We start from the raw sequence: 17,928 nt of genomic DNA on the forward strand, positions 1-17,928 counted from the left end.
AATACTATCTGTCATCTTTTAAATACTTTTGGGCGTTTTACTTTTGTCTACCTGAGTGCCAGATGCGCAGGGTTTGCAGTCTTTGACTTTTTTCATTGGTTCTTTAAGCCATGCAAGCTAAAAAAAAAAAGGATAGAAAAACGATTTGAAATTATTTGAACCCAGGTCTTACTGACTGCTATGTGTGCCTTCCCTTTACCCCTGCTCTGCTCCCTGTCCCTCCCCTTTTCTCCCTGTTCCCTCCCCTTCCCCTTACCCCTGTTCTGCTCCCTGTCCCTGCCCCTTCTCCCTGTTCCCTCCCCTTCCCTGATCAAGGCTGGGAACCATGCTGCAGCTCACAGAGTAGGTACAGAGTAGGAACAGTCAGACACATACACTCACACAGACAGACGGTGAACATGGGCCAGTTACTCAGCTGGATCCGAGCTACTCGGGACAATCAGGCCTTACAGGATGTGGCCGTGGAACAACAGGTGAGCTTTCATAATGCAACTCTGCTCACAGGTTAGAGAGGAGTGTGTCTGTGTGTCTTAGCACAAGTTGGAGCGAGTGTGTTTTATGCATAAAGAACTCTGCGTCTGTGAAAAGGTGTCCATGGATGCGTGCGTGTCTGTATTTGTGAATGAGAGCTCTTTAGTGTGTGTGTGTGTGTGTGTATTGTTTTGTATGTTTAGTAGCGAGCTTATAAGGGAAGGCAAGTCAGAAAAAAAAGTTTTGCTGGCATTAATCCAAGTCAGACGTCTTTCTCTGGGGTGTATTCATTATGCCAATTCTGTTGCAACAGAAACAGTTTACAGTTTCTATTGGATACATTTGGGTAAGTCCCTCCCCGTTTTGTTACGTTTTCTCTATTTGCTTCCATTTGGTTCTTAAAACGGTAAAAGGTTTCGTTGCAAGACGTAATGAATACACCCTGCTCGAGCTTAGAGGAGGAGGAGGAGGAGGAGGAGGAGGAGGAGGGAACAGAAGTGGCGTTGGAATACAGAACAGTCTGTATTATATTAAACTGAGACAAAGACAAAAGCTTTGCTGTGCTCTTCACATAGCACCAGCAAAAGTATGTGTTGCTTCCAGTTGTGTCAGTGTGTCTATGTCTGAAGCATTGAAAGTCATGGTAGTTGAAGTCTGTCAACCTCTGCAAACAGAAGAACAGTACAGTCTGTACTGTTGTCATGGATAGAGGATATTGCACCAAGGCGAAGACAAGGTCTGTGCTCTTCACATGGCCCAGCAAAGTGTGTTGCTTCCAGTTATGTCAATGCGTCAGTCTCTGTAGTTTATTCATTTGCCAAGTTGTGTGTGTGTGTATGTGTGTGTGTGTGTTGGTTAGGGTATGATACAATCAACCAATCAAATATATTTAACTATTTTTACCATCATTATTATTATTATTACCTGGTCATACACTATTACCTGATCATACATTATTACCTGGTCATACACCATTATCTGGACATACATTATTATCTGGACATACATTATTACCTGGCCATACACCATTATCTGGACATACATTATTATCTGGACATTCATTATTACCTGGCCATACACCATTATCTGGACATACATTATTATCTGGACATACACCATTATCTGGTCATACACTATTACCTGGACATACATTATTACCTGGTCATACATTATTATTATTATTGGGGTGGCAGGTAGCCTAGTGGTGGGCGTTGGACTAGTAACCGGAAGGTTGCTAGATCGAATCCCCGAGCTGACAAGGTAAAAATCTGTTGTTCTGCCCCTGAACAAGGCAGTTAACCCACCGTTCCTAGGCCGTCATTGCAAATAAGAATTTGTTCTTAACTGACTTGCCTAGTTAAATAAAGGTAAAATAAAAAATATAAATAAATTACCTGGTCATGCATTATGGGTTTACCTTGTGACTTAAGGGCCAGTATGAGCAGCTAATGTTATATTCCTTAATGTTTGTTTATTTGTCATGGTGAAACATTGAATAGGTGTTGTACCTGACGATAGACACATTAACCAATAGAAATACATGAACATTGAATACATATTTCTGCAGTGGGAAGTGGAAACATAACCAACCCTGTTACATGTGTATAATTCTAAAAGTGAAATATGTTCAGGCATGTTTTTGATAATAGTTCCCATGAGTTACAGTTGGGTATGTTTGTATTTGTGCATGTATTCTGGTAGTATCTGGTAGTATTTGTATGATAACACAAGTATCAGTTTCGTGTTATAAATTTGCACTTGTGACTGAGTAGGCTGCAGTCTTTTATCTCTGTTTCTTGTGTTTTGGGGGGGATTCTTGGCTCTGCTTTGGGCGAGTTGGGGTACTTTCCCAGGCTTCTGTTGTCAACATACTGACTGTGCACTCTGACATTCAGGCTCAGAATCATCTGCTGCTTTCATCACACACACAGGAAACAGCCACAGGGGAAACGTATCTGTGATACACATATACATACCCAATACATTTCCTAATCACACATTCAGCATGTAACTATATAACTTTAAGCTGTACAAAACATGCTTTTCACAATATATGCTGTATGTATTTAAATCTGTTGCGTCTCTAACATCGAATATGTCATAATATATCGACACAGTATTGTTTACATGGGTCTCAAGTCATGTTACACAATGAATATAGGAACATATCCACACCAAAAGTGTAAAGGCCTATTATAGATACAGTTAAGTAAAGGCCCGTTTTGTGGCAATGTGTGGATGTGTCTGTTGTATTGACCAGAGCTCTACTGTGTGGATGTCTGTGGTATTGACCAGAGCTCTAATGTGTGGATGTCTGTGGTATTGACCAGAGCTCTAATGTGTGGATGTGTCTGTTGTATTGACCAGAGCTCTAATGTGTGGAATGTGTCTGTTGTATTGACCAGAGCTCTAATGTGTGGATGTGTCTGTTGTGTTGACCAGAGCTCTAATGTGTGGATGTGTCTGTTGTGTTGACCAGAGCTGTAAAGAGGGGAGGGATCTGTATTCCAGCATGTGGAAATGTCTGTGATGTCCTGAGGTGTGTGTGTGTGTTTTTGTATTTCCCTTTGAATACATTCAGTACTATGTGTTTCTGTGTGCATCAGAAAGATAGTCCAGCCATTAGATTTCTCGTTTCACTGTCAGTTTGGCTTGAGCCTGACTGATGATCCAATAATGACATGCTCAGTGGCTCTCTCATGCTCTGGTTGTATAAAAGCACCTCTGGGAGGCTTTCCAAGCCTTTGGGCTTACCTGAGAATGTGCTGTTTACCAGGGCGTTGAACAACATGGCATTTGACTATTCGCTTGCTCGTTTGTTCTCCTGTCTATTTCCATCTATTATGGTTGAGGCAAACCCTGGCTCTGTCCCAATACTCTAAGATAACTTCCTTTCGCATCCTTCCCTTGTTCCTTTCCTTCATTGCCACTGATAGGTGATCTTGGCAAAAGGACAGCTCTATTTGCTGGTACCAGATATATTTTAGTTTAACAGGAATGGACAGGCAATGTCCTGAGTAATCACACACCCTGTAAAGTGTTGAGGTAATGCAGGTTGGCATTTATTGAAATTACTCATGTACTGGAGGCAGCTCTGTGGAGTGGTCACTAGCTGGCACAGCCACAAAGTTATAAAACCTGATTTTAAACTTAACCACACTACTAACCGTGAATTAAATTAAGACAGCCACACAGACAGACAGACAGACATAGAGAGAGAGAGACATACATACATACATACATACATATGTCATGAGTATAGCGAGTACCATCCCCCTCTCTCTCACCACCTCTCTCTTCCCCCTACACCCAGGTTCTGTTATCTCAGGTCGTAAATTTCTAGAGGAGACTCTCTCCTCACGGCCAGGCAGTATATAGAGAGAGTTTCACAGTAGAACAAAGGAACTTCTTCTAAATCACATAACTTGAGAACTGAACAATATCCATGTTTTGGAGAATGTGTAAACGGTCGGTGGAGAAGCCAGCTTCGACCCGGTCCATTTTGTTTCATGTTGTGACCTCATTGAGAGACAATACAGCCACATTACCATAACTCTGTTTATACAGGAGCCTCCGTTATGAGGTTTGCATCTAATTATTGTATAAAATGAATGAGTAAAGATGAAACTATTTGTGAAATTATGTATGGTGATGTTGAACCATTAATGTGAGAGAATTGTATTCCCTTCTAAGTTTAACTAAGTCATTGGCCCACCCCCGTGAGCACAGCCATGATCTGGCTCATGGGACAGCCCTTTTCTACTGTTCCAAATAAAACCCCCACCTGAAGAAATCCTCTTTAGACCATGCATACCCTCGGTCAGCTGAGGGAGCGAAGGTTTGAGTAGAGACCACCAAAAACCTCAGTATAAGCTAAGGTTGTAATGGTTGTTGAATTCCTAACCAAACCACGTGGAGCATTGGCTACACGGTTGGAAATGGTTAAACTCTGAGACTATCGAAATCACGAGAGACTTCATGGGAGCAGAGACGATCAGATGAACTTTCCAACAGAAAGACGGACGATTCCAACAGAGATCACGACGACACACTGAGCGTAAATATATATTGATTGCAATTATTCCCGAATGAGTGAACGTTCATGTGCAAAGGATTAGCATTTCAATTAATAATTATGAACTGTGTAGTGACTCTTGTAATTCCCGCGCTTRTCAGTCCATACCCACTTCCCTTTGTCCACCAAGCTGCCATATCGTCTGAGCCCACTGGGGAACCTTCCCTATCATTTCCTTGTAACCATATCTACTGTTTGTTTGTTTATGCATGCATTTCTGTGATTATTTAGTTAGTAAGTAAATTAMAAAGACAATTGATGTATGGATGATTCATAGTAAAGGCTGGGTTCGTGTAGATAACTGTCACGGCCGTTAACAGAAGATTACCAAGGTGCAGCGTGGTGATTGTACATTTTCTTTATTTAATCAAAATGACGTCAAACAAAAACAATAAACACTACAAAAACAAACCGTGAAGCTCAAAGGCTATGTGCCCTAAACAAAGTCAACTTCCCACAAAGACAGGTGGGAAAAAGGGCTACCTAAGTAGGTTCTCAATCAGAGACAACGATAGACAGCTGCCTCTGATTGAGAACCACACCCGCCAAAACACAAAGAAATATAAAACATAGAAATAAAAGAAACTAGAATGCCCACCCTAGTCACACCCTTGCCTACGTATGGGCAGTCTGGTACATGGAGCTGCCACAGGGCTCACCAGGCTGGGGAGACACACAGGAGGATTAATTCTAGGCGCAGGCACAGGACTCACCAGGCTGGAGAGACATACAGGAGGCCCTGTCCTAGGCAGAGGCACCGGATACACTGGGCCGTGGAGGCGCACTGGAGGTCTCGAGCTAGGAGCCTGCACAACCCGTCTTGGCTGGATGGTTACTTTCGCACTGCAAATGCGGGGCGCAGGCACAGGACGCACTGGGCTGTGCAGACGCACCGGAGACACAGTGCGCAGAGCCGGCGCAGGATATCCTGTGCCGAGGAGACGCACTGGAGGTCTGGAGAGCCTTCCTGGCTGGATGCTCACCCTAGCCCGGTAGATGCGGGGAGCTGGAATGTAGCGCACCGGGCTATGCACGCGCACTGGAGACACCGTGCGTTCCACCGCATAACACGGTGCCTGACCAGTACGACGCTCGCCACTGTAAGCACGGGGAGTTGGCTCAGGTCTCCAACCTGACTCAGCCACACTCCCCGTGTTACCCCCCCCCCCCCACCCCCCAATTTTTGGGGCGGGCTGCCTCTCGGGCTTCCTTGCCAGCCATGTTCCCTTGTAACGCTGCCGCTCTGCTTTCGTCACTGCCTCCGCCTTCCTCAATGCTTCCACCTGTTCCCATGGAAGGCGATCCCTTCCGGCCAGGATCTCCTCCCATGTCCAGGATCCCTTGCCGTTCAGGATGTCCTCCCATGTCCATTCCTCCTTTTTACCACGCTGCTTGGTCCGTTTGTGGTGGGAAGTTCTGTCACGGCCGTTAACAGAAGAGGACCAAGGTGCAGCGTGGTCAGCGTACATTTTCTTTATTTACTCAAAATGACGCCGAACAAAAACAATAAACACTACAAAAACAAACCGTGAAGCTCAAAGGCTATATGCCCTAACAAAGTCAACTTCCCACAAAGACAGGTGGAAAAAGGGCTACCTAAGTATGGTTCTCAATCAGAGACAACGATAGACAGCTGCCTCTGATTGAGAACCACACCCGGCCAAACACAAAGAAATACACAACATAGAAATAAAGAAACTAGAATGGCCCACCTAGTCATACCCTGGCCTAACCAAAATAGAGAATAAAGCCTCTCTATGGCCAGGGCGTGACAATAACCAAAATTTATGACGTTTGGAATGAAATGGAATAATTCATTAATTAGAAGACTAATTGATCAGATATTAAAATATCTGAAAAGTTATATTAAGAAAATTATAACTTTGTAATCTGAAGATTTTCCTTGGTGCCCCGACTTCCTACTTAATTACATATACATGATTAGTTTAATCACGTAATGATAGTTACAGAGAATTGATTTGATAAAAATAACGGTCTTCAATTTAATGATTCCAAGACACGACACTTACATACATGCATACATACATACATACATACATACACATAACATACATACATACATACATACATACATACATACATACATACATACATACATACATAACATACATACATACAGAGGGACAGCCAGACAGACAGACAGAAAGAGAGACAGACGTAGTGTAACGGCTGTCGTAGTCGTTCTCCGGGCGCACCAGTACAAAGTCTAGGGGAGGGTCTGGGTGGCGTCTGTCCACGGTGGCGGCTCTGGCGCTGGTCGTGGTCCCCCCCCCACCATAGTCAACCCCCGCTTCCGTGGCCTCCTCCCAATATCCACCCTCCATGTCAATCCCACTATTCCAAAGGGCAGTAACAGACTGAGGGGTAGCACCTGACTGAGGGGCAGCACCGGACTGAGGGGCAGCACCGGATTGAGGGGCAGCACCGGATTGAGGGGCAGCACCGACTGAGGGGCAGCACCGGACTAGGGGCAGCACCGGACTGAGGGGCAGCACCGGACTGAGGGGCAGCACCGGACTGAGGGGCAGCACCGACTGAGGGGCGGATCCTGGCTGGCTGGCTCTGGCGGATCCTGGCTGCTGGCTCTGGCGGATCCTGGCTGGCTGGCTCTGGCGGATCCTGGCTGGCTGGCTCTGGCGATCCTGGCTGGCGGAAGGCTCTGGGCCTGGCTGGCGAAGGCTCTGGCGGATCCTGGCTGGCGGAAGGCTCTGGCGGATCCTGGCTGGCGGAAGGCTCGCGGATCCTGGCTGGCGGAAGGCTCTGGCGGATCCTGGCTGGCGGGAAGGCTCTGGCGAATCCTGGCTGCGGAAGGCTCTGGCGGATCCTGGCTGGCGGAAGGCTCTGGTGGATTCTGGCTGGCGGAAGGCTCTGGCGGGTCCTGGCTGGACGGCTCTGGCTGGTCCTGGCTGGACGGCTTCTGGCTGGTCCTGGCTGGACGGCCTCTGGCTGGTCCTGGCTGACGGCTCTGGCTGGTCCTGGCTGGACGGCTCTGGCTGGTCTGGCTGGACGGCTCTGGCTGGTCCTGGTGGACGGCTCTGGCTGGTCCTGGCTGGACGGCTCTGCTGTCTGGCTGGACGGCTCTGACTGGTCCTGGCTGGACGCTCTGACTGGTCCTGGCTGGACGGCTCTGGCTGGTCCTGGGCTGGACGGCTCTGAACGCTCGGGACAGACGGGCAGCTCAGGACAGACGGCAGCTCTGACGGCTCGGGACAGACGGGCAGCGCTGGGCAGCAGATAGTTCAGACAACGCTGGGCAGGCAGACAGTTCAGGCAGCGCTGAGCAGGCAAGCAGCGCAGGCGCGTTGGGCAGACGGCCGACTCTGACCTGCTGAGGCGCACAGTAGGCCTGGTGCGTGGTGTCGGAACTGATGGTACTGGGCTGGGGTGGGAAGGTGGCGCCGGATATACCGGACCGTGAAGGAGGACACGCGCTCTTGAGCACCGAGCCTCCCCAACCTTACCAGGTTGAATGGTCCCCGTAGCCCTGCCAGTGCGGCGAGGTGGAATAGCCCGCACTGGGCTATGCTGGCGAACCGGGGACACCCTCTGTAAGGCTGGTGCCATGTACGCCGGCCCGAGGACCACGTACTGGAGGCCAGATATGTTGGGCCGGCTTCATGGCACCGCTCATGGCCCACCTAGCCCTACCAGTGCGCAAGTAGCCCGACTGGCTAAGCCGCTACTGACACGTGCGCTTTATCGCATAACACGGTGTCTGACCAGTACGACGCCCTCTCACTCCACGGTAAGCCCGGGGAGTTGGCTCAGGTATCCTACCCGGCTTCGCCACACTCCCCTTTACCCCCCCCCAATAATTTTTGGGTGAGCCTCTCGGGCTTCCAGCCGCTCTGCCTTGCTTTCGCCTCATAATACCTCCTCTCCGCTTTGGGGCGGCGACACTCCTCTGGCTCTGCCCAGGGTCCTTTTCCGTCTAGGATTTCCTCCCATGTCCATTCTCTTTTCCCCATTGCTGTTGTTCTTGCCGTCCTTCTCCACTCCGCTTGGTCCTTTTATGGTGGGTGTTTCTGTAACGGCTGTCGTAGTCGTTCTCCTCCTCAGACGAGGAGGAGCATGGATCGGACCAAGATGCAGAGTAGTTTAGTGTTCATATTTTAATGAAAAATCAACAAAACACTTCAAAATACAAAACCAACAAACGTGACAAACCCGAAACAGTCCTGTGTGGCCCAAACACAGTCACAGGAACAAACACCCACAAAACACAAGTGAAACCCAGGCTGCCTAAGTATGATTCTCAATCAGGGACAACGATTGACAGCTGTCTCTGATTGAGAATCATACCAGGCCGAACACCAAATCCCAACATAGAAAATCAACCATAGACCAACCCACCCAACTCACGCCCTGACCAACTAAAATAAATACAAGACAAAGGAAAACAGGTCAGGAACGTGACACGTAGAGACAGAGAGAGAGACATTGACACTTATGTAGCCAGTCAGTCTGCTGTCATATCAGTCAATGCATGTTCAACAGAAGGGGATTTTTCAAGACAATTGACTTTTGAGTATTCACCTGCATGACAGAACCACACATCTGTGTTTTATTTACTTATCAGAGATACATGACTCTACAGCTGTGGCAACATGTGAAGACTGACTAGTGTGTGTAAAAATGTTTAACCTTTATTAACTAGGCAAGTCAGTTAAGAACAAATTCTTATTTACAATGATGGCCTAGGAACAGTGGGTTTACTGCTTTGTTCAGGGGCAGAACAACAGATTTGTACCTTGTCAGCTCAGGGATTCAATCTAGCAACCTTTCGGTTACTGGCCCAACACTCTAACCACTAGGCTACCTGCCGCCCCAACACACATTTGTGTGTTTACATGTGTGTATTTTGTGTTATTATTCAATACAAAATATAAAAAGTATACTTATGTGTACTTATGTGTTTGAAAGTATATGTGTGTCCATCGTGAAATTGGGATTCTTTGTGTGTATTTAGGGTGGCACTACCTGACAGGCAACATACTTATTGTTATTTATGGTGTTGCACGTACATGAGCCACATATAGTGGTCTGACTGGCTGTACTCTGTACTGTAGGAGAGGGATATAGGACAGCTTGTATCTATTGTTGAACAAGGCTGGTCTCCTGAACAGATTGAGTAACTTCCAGTTTTCTCTATGAGAAGAAGGCTCATCCCTTTGTTCCAAATAAAACACACATTTTGACCTGTAGAGATACATATATTAGATATATTATACATATGTTGTATTTTATTCTGTGTTTTGTTGTATTTTATTCTGTTTTGTTGTATTTTATTCTGTGTTTAGACCCTCATTGACTGTGCTTTGTTCCAGCCCATGATTGTTATGCTAGGGTATAACGTTGCTGAGTTCACTCTGCCTAGTGTCTCCCTAGAAACAAAACCTTATCGACTGGACCCTCTCACCTGCACTGATTTGTTCCTCATGCAGGCCAAGTAATCTGATTTGTCTACTACCCTGGGATGGGTGGGCCATGCTTTGGCTAACCACTCAGTTGTCAACAGAGATAAGGGGTGCATTGGAGAGCATCAATATTGGGCAGTCGCTAATCAGCAACTTTCAATGTGTGTTGCATTATGGGGATAAAAGTTATTGAACTACATCTGCATGAGCGTTACAAGAACCACATGATCGAGGGTCATGCAGTTGTTGATGTTTGCTGCAAGTTTCTGCAATTGTTCCTCATCAACAGCACCTTGCATCCATCGCCTACATAATGGCCGTGATCGAGGTCGAGGTCGACTGCAGACTGATTCATGTATCCATCATGAATTTTATGCTCTCGAACACAGTCAATGAGAGGCACAATTGTCTACCAATAACTAGGGGGTTTGCTCGACCCATGTGGATGTGACTGAAACAGAGCAAAKTTTCTTGCGAGATTTACAAGCTATGACAGATTCAAATAAGAAATCTCTCTCGCCAACCATTGTGATTTCCCGTTTGTGAGTGTGTAAGAATAATATGAAGGTTAGAGAAGAGTTTATTTTGACATTCTAACAAAAAACTCTTAGAAACAATGGAAGCATATTACCACTGCCATGTTGTGAGCCTTGCTGTTAGAATACAACTAACCAGCAACTTTTTGTTTCTCCCTTGACTGCAACAGCCTGCTTTTGACTGCTGTCAATGCTTTAAGAAAGCGCCCAAAGGTTACCAAGAGTTACCGAGTGAGTCGTTCCCACCCGAGTTGTTCCACCCCAGTGTAAGCATGCCACGCCTACACACATGCACGCATGCACACACACTAGTGGAAACGCACGGACTGTGTACAACGCTAGAGTCAGTAGGGAAGATAAAGATGGAGGCGATTTTTCCTCAAATGCCTCAACACAAATAAAACACAAATAAATGCTAAGGGCAGCGGTGGTTCGTTCGGTTTTCCTTTTAAGGAAGTTTTTTTTTAGATCCAATCCGGTTGGAGGACTATAGACACAATGCAGAGCCTTCAGATCCAGGACAAACGTCTGGGGAACACTGCATAGATATTACATTATTACATTATGTTATTACATAAAACAAGTGAAAGGCATGGCAACAGCAAACAACTCACCAGGGTGTGAGCTTTACTTGGGTGGAACCTTTCATTAGCTCCCGTCTGTAGCTGCGTCATCATAKAACCTCCCAGAGCAACGTGGACCACCCAAAACAAGTTCTGCCTGATCTGTCCATTTTCATCTAGCCCTTTCTATCTTCCATGCCTCATTGTCAACAAACGTTGGCTGAGAACATTCCATGTATTGTACTTTAGATTATATCTTTAAGTGAAAATGCRAGAGAAGCTGGTGTTTGGAGGATATATTGGTCAGATGGAACAGAGTAAATAGGCATTTTAACAATATAGATTTTTTTAGCTGGTGGTAACTTGTGGAATAGACTCTGTCTAGAATGTGGTTTTAACCAATCAGCATTTAGGATTAGACCCACCCGTTGTATAATTGTCATTAAAACACCTTCACAGATACAAAGTAACAATCACAAATTAAGCTTGAAGGGATGTCACACTACAATGGTTCTGAGGATTTCCCCTTAGAAAGAAATAGAATTTGTTCACTTTAAAACACACTCATATCTGTAGTTTACAATAACTTATACTCATTTTGCCCAGGTGCCATACTGTGTCTGGACACTAGGGAGAGCCACCCTGCTAGACAGGCTCTACTCAGTTTAACACTTTTACATATAGTGGTTCCTCATCTTAGAAAATACATTGTTTAAGAAGTTGTCTTCTATCTGAGGAGTCAAGCAAACAAGTTTTGCAATATGGAAGTAGTAAACTGGTTATTAATCAATTAAATCAAAGCTCATATGACCTGGTAGTGTGTAAACATGTTGTTCCACGCTCTTACATAAGGCTTGGCTAATGTCCCATCGCTACATTTTCCTGTGTGTTTTCATAGTAGCTACAACAAGGTCTTTGACAATTGTTTTGCATAGAGAGACAGCGTGGCTGTGCTTGTGTTTGGGTCTCCATTATTTTCTATAATTTCCTCTCCCTCATCCCCCCCTCCAGTTCCCTTGCTCTCTTTCCCCTTCCTCCCTCCCTCTTTTCCTTAGCATACGCTTAGCTCTGCTCTTTCTCTCTCCCCCCAACTATTGCTCCTCTGTAAAGAGGGTGCAGTTTGTGCTAGAGGCTGCATACGACGCTCCCTCTCTCTCATTTTGTCTCGTTCTTTATATCTTTGTCTGTATTTATATGCCTCTCTTTTCTCCCTCATCATGTTCTCTCACTTTCTCCCACTTTTCTCGCTCTCACTGTTTTTTAGTCACTGCAGTTCAGATTCCTAAGCAGTGAGTGTATCAGACACACCCTACTGCTGCCAGACAGACAGACCTTGCAGTAAACCACCTCCGCCCAGACTGCTTTGGCTACACCAATCTCTATTACCATCAATTATATGTCGATTACCTTCACTCCACATAGGATTTGGTCCTCTGTAGCTTAGTTGGTAGAGCATGGCCTGGCAACACCAGGGTCGTCGGTTCAGTTCCTGCTTAGGCAACCTATATGAAATATGTATGCATGTAAGTCTGCTTTGGATAAAAGCGTAAGCTAAATAGCATATAATATTTTATTACTTTATCATCATGGGCAATTCCACAGTAACAGTTCAGATGTTTCACTTTAAAATGTATACCAAACAAAAAACATTGATTTTAAAGTTTAACAAAGCATACAACTCAACACACAATGACTTCTTTTAACAATACACAGAACATTTTACAAAAGCACATTTACTGGAATAAGTGTTTAGGTGCAAAGTTTGGTAACAGAATTTCGTTCAAATCTCCCTCAGTTTTTTTGTGTCCACGTTTTCCAAAAACGTAAATATCTGCTCCGAACTAAGATTCAACAATGTCTGCAGATAGAATGGTGTCAGCTATGACATGACAAATGGACTTTGAAAAAATATATATTAGTCATTGAACTACAGTAAGTGAATTGGATTTACACCCGGTAACAGAATTGCTGTAACGAAATGACATCATGGGTCCTTGATCTGTACTACGCAGAAATGCATAAGTATGGATATGAATGTCATTCTCTTCATGGTGATGTATCCTAAATAGGTACACAAAGGTGTAAATATGCAATATCCTACTTTGTGCATATTTCAGTATTATTCTAAACACTGGCTATTATTTTAATGAACTCTGTTCCAAACAAGACCAAATTTGGTTGGTCCGGACCGGACCAAATCGTAACCAAGTTTCACAAGTTTGGACATCAAAGTACAGCATAGTAGAATACAGCACAGCACATAACAGTAAAGTAGATTAGAGTTCAGTACAGTACAATACAGTAAAGTAGAGCATAGTTCAGTACAATACAGTACCTTATCGTGTACTCAAACCTTTTAAATCTGACCCAAAATCAAAGCCTTTGCTGTTCCTTATTTTTAGGAAGGAAAATTGTTTATATATATATATATAGTGTAACAACCCTGGGTTTATAAGCGCGGAAATCGAATCTGCCGCAAGAGCATGCTTTTGCGGTACAGTCGATAGCGCTCCGGACCTCGGGCTAGAAGGTCGAGGGTTCGAGACCTGCTCCCTGCTGTTTCATTACAATATATATGCCTTAATTATAAATAAATAAATAGACTCTTAGCTCTCATTTGACACCCAATTTGACATGCTCCCATGAACTTCACGTTGCTGCTCATGGGACCTTTTACCTGGAAGTGACCTCATTACTTGTTTCTACATGTAGGCTGTTGTATCTGTATTTTTGTGCTGCCGCGCCTACCGCCATATCAGCACTAACACCCAGTCAGAAGACCCAGCCCAAACTTTCCCTTACAAATGGAAACTGACGGGTCTTGCTTGTTTTTCCTGGCTATCCTTGTGAAAGGAGGGCAGTGTCCTCTTTCGACCAATCAGGTCCAGGCTGCGTCACTTCCAGGCTGCGTCACTTCCTTGTTGGAAAAGGGGGTGGGGATTGAACAGAATTGACCTGTTTTGTGTGTCAGTCGTATACTTCATCCAAAGTGAATCAAAAATAACCTGGCCTCGGGACAGTTTGGGATTAGCCAGATAAATACAGGATACACTCAAATCTATGGTATGTACCTAAACACAGTTTTTCAGTGTGTGTGTGTGTTGTAGTTTTCTCTCTTGGTGCCAGCCCTATCGATTTAGTTTGAGGGTTTGTAATATCACCGAAGTGGCAGACACTTCTGATGAGTGACGTTCTGTTTTATCTTTCATGAGCAGACATATCCACCACATATGTTACTTAAATCACTCAGATGAGACCATGGGCTTCTGATCTGTACATGTCCTTTACATGTTATCGAAGAAACTTGGCAAAGAGCTCAATACAGCTGGACGTCACCTAGGGGAAAATACAGAGATGGATATGCATTGCTTGGAGGCAAATTGCTTAGTCATTCAATTAAACTCTAGCAGACTTGCTGTCATCAGAGTGCTACTGAAGGTGTACATATTGTGATCTTGTTAGTGAGATTTTATTTACACATTTACACTCAAAAACATTCTCAACATTCACAGAAATTCAGACAGGGCAGAGACAACTGGAGCCTTTGAAACTAAGAGCGAGCATAATTGTATTTACACACACACACACACACACAAATTCTGACTGTGAGCCAGTTACCTTATTGCTGATGTGACATTTTGAAGTACGAGACGATCCATTGTGAATAATAATATTAATATTAATTATGCTTATGACAACAGGAAGTAGGGTGGTTATAATCTGTGAAACGTTCTAACCGGAATCTGTTCCAAAAACTTCGTAAAATAACAAGGTTGCCAACAAACAACGCATACAAAGTTGTATAGCGGCAGAATAAAATACTGGGTAGGGAGTGGGCAATTTTGTTAAGTTTTCACTCACCACGTTTATTCCAAAAATTGTCTGTCCTCACTCTGGTAGCCTATGGACAAACATTAAGAATAAGCAACGTGGTGAGTTGATGCCTATTCGGCAGCTAGTTAGCTAGGTGAATTGATCATGCTACTTTTGTATGCGTTGTTTGTTGGCATACTTGTTATTTTTTGGAACATTCTTGTTGGAACGTAACACAAATTATACCCACACCAGGAAGTATACTGTGTTTGACAGAGTCAAATATTACTGAATGACATCTTTGCAAGACAAAGCATACGTCCAGGCAGTCATGGGCCGTGTCATGAGCTCTCTCATGTTGAATGCATGTGACCATAGGAGTGCATTCTAGCCATTGATGTCTATTTTCCAATTTACTCCACTATTTACATTAGCGTAGCTATAACACCAACCAAACTAGTATATGACACAACAAGACATCATTGTCCCTAAATAGTTTAGCTAGGCCAGGACTTTGTAGCCTARGCTGGTTAGCCAACTCCTTTGAAATCACTGTAGCAGCTAGCCATGTTGTGATTAGGTTTTGGGTAAATTTCAAAGTAATGACGTACATTGTGCCCAGGTTAGCCAACTGCTTTGGAATTGTAAATGTAACCTATATTTAACTAGGGAAGTCAGTTAAGAACAAATTCTTATTTACAATGACGTCCTACCCCGGACGACGCTGGGCCAATTGTGGGCCGCCCTATGGGACTCCCAAACACGGCCGGATGAGATACAGCCTGGTTTCGTACCAGGGACTGTAGTGACGCTTCTTGCACTGAGATGCAGTGCCTTAGACCGCTGCGCTTATTGTTTCTAGCTACAGCTTATTTGGAAAGCATTGTGTCAATTCACACCGGTTCACACTGACCGTGGCTTGTGCAGAAAGTAGCCCATCACAACTTTTTCCAACTGATTTGTTGTGTCGATAGCACCTGCTAAATTCAGGGCATTCAGAAAAGTAGTAAAACCTTTTGTAGTTCTAGATGGCTAACGTTATATCTTTCAAAAAAGCTGTGGTAGAAAGGATTATCAATACATACTGAGCAGCTCACATTATTGACAAAAGCATGCTACATGGCAGACCAATCCAAACTCAGCTCCCTGGATGTCCAGCTCATCCATTATCTCAGCCAATCATGGCTAGCGGGAAGGTTCCTGACTTTTTCCGTGGCTAAACCAACTAGGCTCGTAATTTAACAATTGTATTCGTATTTACAGATTAAATACAAGTTGAAAGTGAAAGTTCAGAGAAGACATTTCTGCCCAAAAATGCCTCTCCTGTGAAGTAGTGACGTGCGACATATGCCTAGCTTCCTGAAATGGTTCACAAATATTTTCAGTTTTGAGTAAATAGTTTCCGTTGCAAACATTTGACTTATGACTACACACCAGGTGGCAGTATGCACCCTTTCAGTTTGTTTACCAAGACCATAGAAGTAGAAGAAGAAGAAAATGTACTACTTTAAAATGGAGATGGCCTCAATGTCGCTGCCCAGGCTCTGACACACGCCATAATGGGACCGATACAATGTTACGTCCTATAACTATCTCTATGGAACAACCCTATTTCCTACCAGTTACAGACTGACGTGACTATATTATTAACGAGGGCCAGGACAACACCAGTATCGCAATAGTTTTTCCATGGCAAAAATGAAAACACGAAGCAGATCACATTCTTTGCTCCTTTAATAACCTGCTGTATATAAAACATTGTGTGCTATAGCTTGGAAAATAATTCAATGTGACTGGATGACAAGATAATGATGATTGTTTCCAACATTAGGGCTGTTTTCCTAAGGATGTTAAATCCACTTCGTGTTTTGTTTCCTTGCCATGATACTAACGAGTATCTCTACTGGTATCGTCCCGGCCCTAATATTACTCTCAGCAGCCCATTGGCTCCTGAGCAGCCCATTGGCTCTTGTGTCATGCTGGCTGCCCCTGTATTCAGCAGTGGTGCCCTCTTAAACGTTGCTCTGACGTTTCTGTGCCACCATTTCATATACACTCTCCTCGGGTGTGGCTATGACTCTGACATTGTTTTGAATGGAGGGGGGTGTGTGTGTGTGTGTGTACGTGCGTATAGATAGGCAACGGTTTAAACTGGTTTCAGGGTAACTGGTCCTTAACACAGCCCCATGTCTATTTTGGCCCATGGTCACTTTTTGGTTGCGGGTGCCGGTAGCTCCCTGGCTTCCCAGAAGCAGTGTCACTGTTACGCTGATATTGGTGTCTAGTTATCAGCTGGAACTGTATGCTTGTTGTTCACTGGTTGCTATCCACAGTAACTATAACCCTTAGCTTTACACTGCGGTTCACTACTGTGTGTGTGTGTGTATGTGTGTGTGTGTGTGTGTGTACTTGTTCATCTGTTCGTTCACCCGCACCCGCCCGCAATTGCTAATCACCCTTCAGCAATCGCCCGACTACATGTGATTTAAAGTGAAAATTTGAGGCCCGCTAAAATAGAAAATGAGCTGTACAGTCAGATGCCGGAACAATTTTTTGACAGGGGGTGTGGGATTATTTKTTTTTTAAGCCTAATTTAGATAAGACTATGTTTCTGCTCATAATTTCCGACATTTGGTAGACTATTTGTTAGTAAACTTGTCTATAATTCGATCACAGGTGGCCGGTGGCACCAGAATTGGGGAGGATGGGTGGTTGGAACTAGAGGTCGACCGATTATGATTTTTCAACACCGATACCGATACCGATTATTGGAGGACCAAAAAAGCCGATACCGATTAATCGTCCGATTTTAAAAAAAAAATAATAATTTTTTTTTATTTGTAATAATGACAATTACAACAATACTGAATGAACACTTATTTTAACTTAATATAATACATCAATAAAATCAATTTAGCCTCAAGTAAATAATGAAACATGTTCAATTTGGTTTAAATAATGAAAAAACAAAGTGTTGGAGAAGAAAGTAAAAGTGCAATATGTGCTATGTAAGAAAGCTAACGTTTCAGTTC

General features: G+C 44.2%; 1 protein-coding gene across 14 annotated transcripts in view; it reads left to right on the top strand.

Annotated features, from left to right (window-relative positions):
• The first annotated feature begins 302 nt into the window (after positions 1–302).
• LOC111970741 (calpastatin-like) overlaps positions 303–17,928 on the top strand; it is a 59,402-nt gene continuing 41,776 nt past the window's right edge. For 3 of the 14 annotated variants that reach the window (XM_070445750.1, XM_070445752.1, XM_070445755.1), the window contains exons 1-2: positions 305–473; positions 10,691–10,786. In XM_070445750.1, the coding sequence (XP_070301851.1) occupies positions 399–473; positions 10,691–10,786 (171 nt within the window). In that variant the 5' untranslated portion in view covers positions 305–398. Of the gene's footprint in view, positions 474–10,690; positions 10,787–14,037; positions 14,147–17,928 lie in introns of those variants that run through there. The other 11 variants (XM_070445749.1, XM_070445754.1, XM_070445746.1 and 8 more) reach the window with 8 other exon arrangements.

Source organism: Salvelinus sp. IW2-2015, linkage group LG11, assembly GCF_002910315.2.
Source record: "Salvelinus sp. IW2-2015 linkage group LG11, ASM291031v2, whole genome shotgun sequence".
Taxonomy (NCBI): Eukaryota; Metazoa; Chordata; class Actinopteri; order Salmoniformes; family Salmonidae; genus Salvelinus; species Salvelinus sp. IW2-2015.